Here is a 12,849-nt window from a genome sequence, read left to right on the forward strand (position 1 = left end):
CGTTCCGCCTCTTTCACAACATCTTTGAACAGATATATTACAACTATACGTTCATTAGCATTATAGGTGTTCATGGTTCTTCGAAGGAATTGTTCCCGTATGATCACAGAAATGAAGTATGGTAAGTGGAAGTTCGGATTCGGATGGGTGACTGCGCATGAGTGCATCATAACATTAGTTCTCGAATTCATAAAATAAATTTTATTATAATTTTGTCGTGTATCCTCTGAAATACGATGCTAATCAATAATACTTATTTTTACAATAAAATTTTAATGAAACTTTAATGAATTTTCTCCATCACTATTACGCTATTAGTAACAATACTTATCGAATTTACTTATTGTACTAATAGTATATTATATTTTTATGCTGACTAGATCAATTCAAGATTTTATTTCCAAATTTTATTTCGAAAATTAATCGGAGCCAAAAATCCATCGAAATCAATAGAAATTTCGAAATTTCGACTTTTATTTTCGATATCGAAACGACGTCTTTTCGAAATTATTTCTGACTGGGTTATCAATTTAAATCCAAAACATCAGTGACGACAGAATTGCATAATAATGCAAAGTAATAAATCAATTACGTTTTCTCTCTTCATTTTCGTCTTTTCTCTTCTTCGTTTTCATACTTCGATGTTTCGAAAAAATCTGGATAAAATTAAACAAAGAGAAAAAATTATGTGCATAAGTAAATACACACAAAACACATACAAAATCAATGACGAATCATAAAAAGGAAAATTAATAAAATAATTTATCTTGAATGCATAAATTAATAATCAAGGTATTATACTTCAGGGTAATATTATAATAGAAATCAAAATAGAAATTACAGTTATGACAAATAAAAGCAAATGACATATGCATACACGTGTTCAAATAAAATGCAAATATTAACATAAATTAACATAATTAATAATTAAGTCCAATAAACATTATTGGAATTATATTATTATATATTGGGAGTACAAATTAGTTCGATCCGTTTTCCTAAAGATCCAGCTGTTGTGAATAGTTCATAGCTGATTTTGGCAGTTTCAGAGAGGTTAAACATCTGCTAATAATGTTCAATTTATATCGCTTTGAGTTTCATACAAAAATCTTGATTTTTACTGTGTTTGAAATGTCGAATTTTGTATTAACCAAGCAGCGGGAGGTTTTGATTTTCTGCTTTAATTGGAAGAAAAGTGCGGCTGAAGCCGAATGCTTGTCGAAGTTTATGGTGATACTGCCCCAACTGATAAATCATGTAGGGAATGGTTTCGACGTTTCAAGGATGGAGATTTCAGCGTTGAAGCTTCGCTCTGGACAGCCAAAAAAATTCGAAGACAAAGAATTAAAGGCATTACTCGAAGAAGATCAGAGTCAAACGCAAGAGGAGCTTGCAGAATCATTGGGGGTAACTCAACAAGCCGTTTCTGTACGATTGAGAGCCATGGAAACAATTCAAAAACAAAGAAATTCGGTGCTTTATGAACTAAAACCTAGGGGACGTTAAAAGGCGATTTTTCACTTGCGAACAGCTGATTCAAAGACAACAGAGAAAAGATTTTTTGCATCGGATTGTGACTGGAGATGAGAAGTGGATATTCTACGACAACCCCAAGAAGAAAAAATACTTTCAGAAATACTTCTGGTAGCATGTGGAAGCGTCGGAAGAACGCTTCATCTTTTGAGGCTATCCAATCATCGATACAATTTTTGGTATCTTCATGTGATTTGAAGTGCTGCTCAGACAGGCCATGCGTCATCGGAACAAATGGTAGTCGGAAGGAGCAATGTCTGGAGAATACGGCGGGTGGGATAGAACTTCCCATTTGAGTGTTTCTAAGTAGGTTTTGACCGGCGCCGCAACATGTGGTCGAGCATTATCATGCAGGAGAATAATTTTGTCATGCCTGGAGTAGTAGTGGGCGCGTTTTTCCTTGAGTGCTCGGCTCAATCTTATCAATTGTGTTCGGTAGAGAGCCCCAGTAATGGTCTCATTCGGTTTGAGCAACTCATAATACACGATATCAAGCTGATCCCACCAAATACACAACATGAATTTTTTTCCATGAATATTCGGCTTGGCTGTCGATGTTGAAGCAGGTGGTCCCCATGATTTCCTCTTCTTTGGGTTATCGTAGTGGATCCATTTTTTATCACCAGTGACTATACGATGCAAAAAATCCTTTCGTTTATGCCTGGCAAGCAGCATTTCACATGTGAAAAATCGGCGTTCAACGTTTCTCGGCTTCAGTTCATATGGAACCCAATTCCTTTGCTTTTGAATCATTCCCAATGATTTCAAACGATATGAAATTGTTTGTTGAGTCACTCCTAATGTAAGCGCAAGTTCTTTTTGCGTTTGGCACGAATCTTTATCCAATAATGTTTCCAATTCCACGTCTTCGTATACTATACTTCGTATACTTTCGGCCTTCCGCTACGTTCTTTGTCTTCGACGTCAAATTCACCGTTCTTAAACTTTTGAAACCACTCACGACAACTTCTCTCACTTACGGCAGCATCACCATATGCTTCTACAAGCAATCTATGAGCCTCAGCTGCAGATTTCTTCAAATTAAAGCAGTAAATCAAAAGTTCCCGCAAATGACGCTTATTCGGCTCAAAACTCGACATTTTCGTACAAAAAAAAAAACATATGATGCTGATACAAAATCACTAATATTTCAAGGTATTGCCGGATGTCTAATCTTACAATATGTCGTTTTACATCAAACAATTTTAACTATAGTTTATTAGTGGCGTCGTCTTTTGCAAACGGCGGAAACTTATTTGTACTCCCAATATTATGATAAGCCCGATTAATCGTTGCCATCGATTTCAACATCAACACCACAGCTGAACATTCATGGTTCGAAGATCATGCTCTGTATCTGGTGGGACCAAAAGGGTCTTGTTTACTATGAGCTGCTGAAACCTGGCGATTCCATTACGAACGATCGGTATCGGCTACGATTGATTCGTTTGAGCCGTGCATTGCGAGAAAAACAGCTGGAATATGAGCAAAGACATGATAAAGTTATTCTTCTTCATGACAACGCTCGGCCTCATGTTGCTAAAGTCGTAAAAAACGCTCAAATGGGATGTTTTACTGCACCCGCCATATTCTCCGGACATTGCTCCTTCTGATTACTGGTTGTTCTGAAGGATGCAGCAAGTCACCGGTTCATTTCTTTCGCAGAAATCGAAAATTGACTCCAAATTGGATCGCTTCCAAAGACGAGTCATTTTTTCGAGATGGAATTCGAAAATTACCTGAGAGATGGGAAAAAGTAGTAGGCAGCTAGGACAATACTTTAATTGATCTGTTCATTTTGTTTTGAAATAAATGCATTTTTGAATACAAAAAAACGAATCGAACTAATTTGTACTCCTAATAATAAGCAAATATTAACACAACAAATTAATAATGCACAAATTTAAAATGTAAACAAAAAATAATTTTAAATGAATAAACAAAAAATAATTAAAAATAATAAATGAACACAAAAATTGAAAATAATAAACTCTAATAATATTCTTTAGTTATTATGCATAACTATATATATATATAATAAATATATATATAATGCATATATATATATAATAAAATATTTAACATTTAAGTGCATAGCCATACTTTTACTAGTAAAATTGGATCTGTTATTGCGGATTAGCACAGAAAACGTTTTCAAACGAAATATGTAACATTTTTTAATTATTATATTTTTGAAATTGTAACAATTTGGCAGCAAATACAGAAAATCTTGGAATCTCCCACATAAAAATTTTGCGGTATTGTCTTGAATTGAAAAAACTTCCAAATTTTGTTTAATTATTAATTACATGCTTTTAAAAAATTGAAACATTGAAGAATTGATATAAAATAATATTGAATTGATATAAATAATGTTTCTTCTGCGAAATATTTATTACGCGTAAATGCATCAAAGGTATGCGCTTGGTGTGTCTTTGACAGCAATACATTCATGGCATCAAAGTATACCTGGAATAATATACATCGTTTAATAATTTATTTATATTAAAAACTCAGAAAGTTCTTATTAACCTCACATAACACCGAATTATCAGACGAAATCCAGTCTTGTCCAATCTTGTTCTGCGTTGTTAGCCCAAATTTTTCTTCTTTCTGAGTCTCGTGAAAAACAACACATAACACTTTTTTTAGTAAAGTTTGTGCAGTAACCTACATACCTACAGACATTGTAATTCTAATTTGTCAAAAAACAAAGATTAATAAAAACATAGATTAAGTTAATGACTATAAGTTAATGACTATACAAGAAATTCATATTTTTATTTCATTAAAAAAATATATAATTATATTGCACTCCACTTGCCACTCATCTCTCTCTCCTTCTTCTCAATTTAAATGATTCAATCCAAATCACACAATCCAAATAAAAGGTTTGGTCGAACATATGCCTGGTTTCATTTCGGATGTTTTATGTTACCTCCATTATTTGAAAAGCGTTTTTATATAAAATAAATGCGTTTTTAATAAATAAATATGAAATTCATATTATAACTTTATATTACATTATATTATATTTTATTATATTAATATTATTTTATTTTATTTTATTTTTTTATTTTATTTATTTTATTTTTTATTTTATTTTATTAATATTATATATATTATGTTATTATATTTTTATATTTATATCAAAAACGCATATTAATTGCGTTTTTATATCAAATAAATCTGAAATACTTTTTCAATACAGACACTTTCAATCATTACGCATGTGTGCATAACATGCACACCAATTGCATTATCTTCCGAGGTGAGGCAAATGGAGTGCTCTCAATGATCCATAAAGTATGCTCTAACGCGACACGAAAATCTAATCATCATATTAGTTGACGCGACGTATGAGCGCGTTGGAGCGGCATGTTGGAGCATGCGACACGAACAAACTTAAAATGATCAATAAACAAACAGTAAGTGAATCCCATTTGCGCATCTCTGAGTAATAATCTCTAAAGTTCTAGTTTATACTCTAGTTTATATCAGCTTTATAGCGTTTTCGGCCCGACCGGATTTGCATCAACTTGGGTTAAAAAATGCTTCGCTATTGGTTATACGCTCTATCAATAGGAGAACATGAGACATCATTACTTCAACCCAGATTAGTGCAAACTCGGTTGGGCCGAAAATACTATTAATTTATTAGGTGTACAACTTGCTTCCGCCGTTTTTTTTCCGAAATTCGAGGCTTTATTGTAAAAAACTGGTTATACATTTATGATTCAAAGTATTATCCATCGCTGGCCACTACTTTCTTCCATCTTTCGGGTAGCGTACGAATCCCGCGTCGAAAAAACTGGTCATCTTTTGAGGCTATCCACGAATCGATCCAATTTTTTACTTCTTCATAAGACCGGAAGTGCTGGTCAGCCAGGCCGTGTGCCATTGATCGAGACAAGTGATAGTCAGAGGGAGCAACGTCTGGAGAATACGGCGGGTGGGGTAAGACTTCCCATTTCAACGTTTCCAAGTATGTTTTGACCACTTTCGCAACATGGAGTCGAGCATTGTCATGCTGCAAAATCACTTTATCGTGTCTCTCGTTGTATTGCGGCCGTTTGTCTTTCAATGCTCGGCTCAAATGTATTAATTGCGTTCGATACCGATCGCCTGTGATTGTTTCAGTCGGTTTTAACATATATTATATGTATATATTCATAATACATTACGCCGAGCTGGTCCCACCAAATACAGAGCATGACCTTGGACGTCAAAATCATCGTTCTTGAAGCGTTGAAACCACTCACGATACGTTCTTTCACTAATAGCGGCCTCACCATAAGTATTTGAGAGCATTCGATGAGCCTCATCCGCAGATTTCTTCATATTGAAGCAAAAAATTAAAACCTCCCGCAAATGACGAGAATTTGGCTCGTAAACTGACATTTTCAATCGAGAATAATTTTATGATGCAGACACAAATCGAGTAATGTTTCTATGGGGTTATGACAATTATTGACAAATGCCCAAGTTTATTGTATGACGTCTATGATCTATTTATTTCGACCACCATTTACCACTAAAGCCATCTATAGGAAAACGGCGGAAGCAAAGTTGTACACCTAATACATCATACTCGATACAGGTACTAATTAGAAACTTTCTAGTGTTCTTAATTTCAACGATACGTTGAAACATGATATTTGCATTTAATTAATCATTATGATGTATACTGTACCAATTTCGAACACATCATTCTTTAAATACATTGCTGAAATTAAAATAATTTAATAAAACTAGTTATTACTAGAGTGAATATAAAGAGAATGAAACTGCTTTCACATGCAGCGTAACTTGCGTAAGCGTAACTTGCATCAGCCAATGGATCTGAGCACAAGAATTGTCGTAACACTTATTTAGGCCTGTTCTACAATAGAGTCGTAAGTGATAAGTCGTAAGAAATTAACCAATCATAATCGATTATTTTTCTCATACTTAACTGTGATTGACCAAGGCTATTCAAAGCATTTGCAACATCGCGTTATCATACCCTAAGAAAGACAGATGTATACATGGAACATTCGTTCTCTCTGCGCATGCTTTAAAATGCAATAATAATTACTATAATGTAACATATTATACTAACATATTATACTGTATTATAATGTCTATAATACTTGGCACATGCGCATAGAGGATGAAAGTTCCATGTAATCTTTCTGGGTGCATTGGTTTATACAGTTACTGTCGCAGATGTTATTCGTTTATTCTACCTGCGAAAGCGACTGCAGTGCAATCTCTCGTTCATTTATGCAGAGATATACCATCTGCACAGCTATCTCGAAGGTCTTCAGAATGTTCTGCTCACAGTATTGCCGCTACTGCGTAAAATGAACGACAAATTGTGTTGCGGTCTCGTCTTCGCCTTCGTAGAATTGGATATCTTGCTACTTGTAATATCGTCAGCTAATAGCTGGTTGTATATTATTGAAAATGAATTTTTATAAAATATTAAGTGAAAAACTTGTAGAAATCGATCTTAGTAAAGTAAAAGTAATATAAGATGAGATATATAGTAGAAAAGTAAAGTTGTAAAGTTTGCTAATTCATATTTATAATAATAAATTTATATAATTTATGATAATAAAATTAATAAATAATTATTGTAATAAATATTTATTGTTTTTATATCGATAAAATTTAATATCTTAATAAAAGTATAATCTTTTAATTTAAAAATAGTTTAAAAATATTACATTTTAACTATTTTTATTTAACTATATAAAGTCTCAATGGATTTTCAATCCATTCTCTTTACTTACACTGTAAATAGTTCTCAGTTTCGTCCAGTTTTCTATTGGAAAATATGATCCAATACGATACCGAGCAGCTATTCATGCAAAAGTCCGTTCGGTAAATTTAGATCATGTATTTAGCAGAAGAGGAAGCAGTGCTCTACTGCTTAAACTGCACCTTTTCTATCACGCATCTTGAGCCTTGTTCGTTTTGTCTCTCGAGAGCTGTTTTTAGTTGCTCCAAATGAACTCAGCGTACTTGAAATGTAAGATTCACACTGTTACGACATCCAACATTCACAAATGTTATACGACATCCAACATTCATCATAAAGTCTGTTCTACAATAGAGACGTGATAGCTGCGGTAAGCCGTAAGAAATTAACCAAATAGTCGCTAATATTCTTTTCATACTTAACTGTGATTGGCCAACTTCTTACGGTTTACAACTTGCGACTCTATTGTAGAACAGGCATAATAATTACTAGATTCATACTGGATCCGACGTGTGTTGTACGACGCTCTGCATTAATCAGAAAATATGATTTTGCTTCGTATACAAATCATCGATACAAAATAAAATTCTGCTTTCTGATTGATTGCAGAACATCGAATGTCGGTTCCAGTGTGAATCAAGTAAATGAATGTCAGATGTTGTATAATAGATGTCATACTTGAAATCCTATATTTCAAGTACGGGATCATTCGGAGTGATTCCGAGCAACTCCCGAGAAATAAAACAAAAAAATACTTTGAACATACATTTGAGTCACAGGAGATATAAGAGATTTGTTCGCGTCGCATGCTCCAATATGTCCAACACGTCCAATACGTCACCGAAACCAATATAGCGACTAGAAGTTCGCATCGCGTTAGAGCAAACTTCATGGATCAATTAAGAGCATGCTCCAATTGCTTCATCTCAGAAGGTATGATTGGGACATGTTTGGTAAATATTGTTACGCATGCGTAATTGTTGAAAACGTTCTATTGAAAAAAATATTTCAGATTCATTTTGTATAAAAATACATTTAATAAATGCGTTTTTGATATAAATATAAAAATATAATATAACAATATAATATAATATATAATAATTATATAACAATATAATTATTCATAAAATAAAATAATAAAATAAAATAAAAAATAAAATAAAAAGAATAATTAAATAAAATAAATGAAATTAGAAAAATTAAAAAAATAAAATAAAATAATATTAACACAATAAAATGTAATATAATATAATATAAAAATATAATAATATAATATAATTTTTATATAAAAAAGTAGGCTCATGTAAATGCAATGTAAAAATAGAATACAAATTTAAGGGGGCTACTTTGAAATCAGCGCAATAAGAGGAGCGCAATCTACTAATCAATTTATTAATCGTTCTTAGACGTGACATAGTTAAGAACATTCGATACATCTTGACGATTTTTAAATTTCATCACAACATGTTTTATATAAATTTTTTTCATTTACTCAATATTGTAATATAACTGTAATATAACTTAACTGTAGTGTTATATGGGATTGAGAATCAACGCAATCACTTATTAGCTAAGAAGATAGACAACTTCTTTGTACGATGTTTGTGCTTTTCTCATTTTCCGACTGGATAGAAAATATTCTTTATTATTATTATATTAATTATGTATTTATTGAAGATGGCTAAAACCGATAGCCGAAACGTTCAAACTAACATCTTTTAATACACATTATACTATTAATGATTATATAAATAGATTATATATGTAGATTGCGTTCCTCTTATCGCACTGATTCCAAAGTAACCCCCTTAAATCTGTACTATATTTTTACAATTATCAAGAGTTCTATTTTATATATATATATATATATATATATATATATATTCTTTATTCTAAATTCAGTCAGAAATGATAATGAAATCGACATCGAATCTCGTATATATGTTTACACATATCGTCTAAATTAAGATAATTCAATAGAAAGTTACTATTTAATACCCGTATCAAGTGCATGATGTAAACTAAGGCTTTATTTTAGGTTACGTTCTAAAACTTTCTCTCCGAGGAAGATTTTACTGCATATGCTATAATATACGTTATATATAGTATATATTTCGAGTAAATTTTCCTCAGAGAGAAAGTTTTGGAACGTAGCCCTAGTTAGCATGTGTATCAAGTGCACGATGTAAACTAGACCATTATGCGCTTGATAGAGAATGGTTTACTTGCACACCCAGCAATTGCCCACTGCCAGTCACAGCGACTTCTGCCTAGGGAGTTTTTTATTTTTTTTTCTAGTGCTGTAATTGGCTTGTGCGCAATTGGCTCATGTGCAATTACTATACATTTCTCTTGATACAGATACCAACTAGTAACTTTCTATTGAAATATCTTAAGAGGCTCCGCACAATAAAAAGAACAGGGAACAGAGAATAGAGAATATGAATTTCAACCTATCAGAAACTGTGTATTCCACAATACATGATTTCTGATAAGTTGAAATTCTTATTCTTTGTTCTCTGTTTCCTGTTCCTTTTATTGTGTGGAGTCCCTAATTTCGGCGATATGTGTGAACATATATATGATGTGTATTTAATTAATCATTTTTAAGTATATTGTACCAATTTAATTCGTCATTCTTTAAATATATTGTTGAAATTAAAATAATTTAAAGAAAGTTACTACGCGTATCAAGTACATGATGTAAACTAGGCCACTGATTAGTACCTGTATTAAGTGCACGATGTAAACTAAGCCTATGGCACAGTCTGAAAAAATTCTCTTGAAATATACGAAATGGAAGTCGTATTTGTGTGTGTGTGATAAAGCGTGTCTATGGTTTACGGTAATTCTGGTTGTAATTATATTTCTCATGATAGTGCGTCTCGAACGATACATAGAGCGAATGTTGTGAGCAGTGATCGTATTTGTTACAATTTCTGCCAAATTGTTAATTGTAAGTATCTCTCAGTGTCAACTGTTACTGAATTTTTCGAAGGCTGGATGACGGTCAATATAATGTAATATGAAGCGCAAGTGCTCTGTTTATTGATCTAAGAATCATTTGGTATTTTAATTTTTAGAAAAATTATTTGAATGTATCTTAAAAGGAATAAGCACATATATCTCTTATGTGTTTTGTTTTCAATGAGTTTCATTTTAAAACATTTCAACATTTCAATCGAAAAAGTTTATATTTGAATATGAAAGCAATAGTGTTTGCATAAATGTTTACTTATAATAGAAATGTCTCATATTACGGCTACATCAAGTGGGATGGAGCGTAGTATTCACGAAATGTTGAAGGATGCACCCTCCTTAAATGAAAGTGATAGTGCTGTACATACTGGAACTCCTCCTCCTCATGTACCAAACAATTGTAGCAATGATAGTCATCCAAGGCCAGCCACCATAAACTTGAGCCTAGGAAGTCCTACTACTCCGATTTGTAAGTATCAAATATTTTCTTGCATGTATTTACTATTTAATGAGATGATACGGTGTTAAAATTGAAATAAAAGATATCTGTATGCCTACAGCAGTAGCAATTTCGCCGAGTACACCTGTTCAGAATGGTGATACACAAACCATGCGTACCACCCAGAGTAAAATTGAGAGTTTGAAAAATTGGAGTATTTCTACATACAAATGCACCAAACAATTAATGTATGAAAGATTAGGAAAAACGTCGCGTACTGTAGACTTTGGTGAGTTCTTACCTAAGAGAATATTCATATGACAATATTATTGAGACTTTCATGGATGTTTTCTTCAGAATTGCCAAAGAGGCAGTTTGATTATGATTTGCATTGGGTTATTGTTGTGTAATCATCTATTGCTAATGCTAACATTTCTTGAATTTTGCTATTTGTTTCATTAAGACAAGGAGCACATTAATATTGAGTGTGTTCCTTGTCCTGATAAAGGACAATAATCTACAAATCCTTTGGTACTTTTGAATATTTTTGATAAATCATTATTTCTATATAATAAATATTTATTTATTTTTGTATTTTAGAACTTGAAACACAGATCGAATTACTCAGAGATACTCAGAGAAAATATTGCAATGTTTTACGATTGTCACGAGCTTTGGCATCACATTTTCATCACGTTGTTCAGACGCAACATGCTCTCGGAGAAGCGTTTTCTGAATTAGCACAAAAATCGCCTGAACTTCAAGAGGAATTTCTATATAATTCGGAAACACAAAGAAATTTAACTAAAAACGGCGAAACACTTCTAGGGGCCTTAAATTTCTTCGTTTCCTCTGTGAATACATTGTGTAATAAAACGATAGAGGACACGCTGCTCACAGTGAGACAATATGAAACTGCAAGGTATGCGATTTTTATTTTAAATATATTGCCATTTCATGTCGATTTTAGTCATGCTATTATAACGTAATAATTACTTAGGATAGAGTATGATGCATATAGAACAGATCTAGAAGCTCTTGTGCAAGCTACAAAATCAGACAGTAATAATGTGGCAAGATTAGAGGAGGCACAAGCTAATTATGAAGGGCACAAGCAGAATTTTGAAAAATTGCGCTCGGATGTTTCCATTAAATTGAAATTTTTGGATGAAAACAGGGTATTCTTCCTTTATAAATTACTAATTGGCTAATTAATTTCTTCTAATAAATATATTACTATTTTAGATTAAAGTAATGCATAAGCAACTTTTGTTATTCCATAATGCTGTATCTGCTTATTTCTCGGGGAATCAAACTGCATTGGAAGCAACTCTCAAACAATTCAACATCAAGGTGAAATCTCCAAACTCTACTTTACCGTCGTGGCTGGAACAGTAATCTATTTAAATTGAACATTTCATCCTGTAAAGGATATGAATATACAAATGCGATCATCTGCCGAATTAGTCCAAGTTATAAAATGCAGAAAGTAAAGGTAAAACAGTTATCAAAAAGAATTCGACGTAAAAATTGTCAGTATTGTGAGCTGCCATTGACTACTTAATAAAGAATAAAAAAATTATGAGATTCATAATGTAGAAACAGATTGTGAATTTAAGGTAGAAAAATATTTTAGAAAAGTTTTGTGACTTTGAGGGAGACATAGTAAGATAGTATCATTGTTTTGATCGTGGTGGCGTCAAGGTAAGATCACTTTGAATTTTTTAAATGGAAATCTCATTTTTTCTCATTTTTCATTACATATTCTTATAGCTACCTCGAAAGCTTTCCAAAATACTATAATTAAGTTTATTTTTATTAAGTATTTTTCGAGTTATAAGGCTTGAAAGTTACAGCACTACCAATATTAGCATTACCCAAGGTGTTCGACTGAACGGCTAAACCTCTTGAATGTTGTCTAGGCTCATGATTTGAATAATATTTGTCAAGATCAAAGCTATTGGAGGTTGTATCTTTTATTTTCATTTTTACAAAGAAATAAACTTTAATACAAAAATGAAAATAAGAAGAACAACCTCCAACCTCGCCTTGACAAATGTTATCCAGGTCATAATCCTGAACAACATTCGAGATTTTAGTGTCGGTTGGACACTTTGGGTATTTATAATTTCCAAAGTACTTAATGAAAAAA

At 32.4% G+C, this 12,849-nt stretch overlaps 1 protein-coding gene across 1 annotated transcript; it reads left to right on the forward strand.

The window, feature by feature from the left end:
- Positions 1-10,555: 10,555 nt before the first annotated feature.
- LOC105622247 (arfaptin-2) lies at positions 10,556-12,095 on the forward strand. Its single transcript, XM_012203670.1, has 5 exons — positions 10,556-10,727; positions 10,819-10,986; positions 11,298-11,619; positions 11,698-11,875; positions 11,943-12,095. The coding sequence occupies exons 1-5, from the start codon at positions 10,556-10,558 to the stop codon at positions 12,093-12,095; spliced, it is 993 nt and encodes a 330-aa protein (XP_012059060.1).
- Positions 12,096-12,849: the final 754 nt, after the last annotated feature.

This window comes from Atta cephalotes (genome assembly GCF_000143395.1).
Source record: "Atta cephalotes unplaced genomic scaffold scaffold00042, whole genome shotgun sequence".
Taxonomy (NCBI): domain Eukaryota; kingdom Metazoa; phylum Arthropoda; class Insecta; order Hymenoptera; family Formicidae; genus Atta; species Atta cephalotes.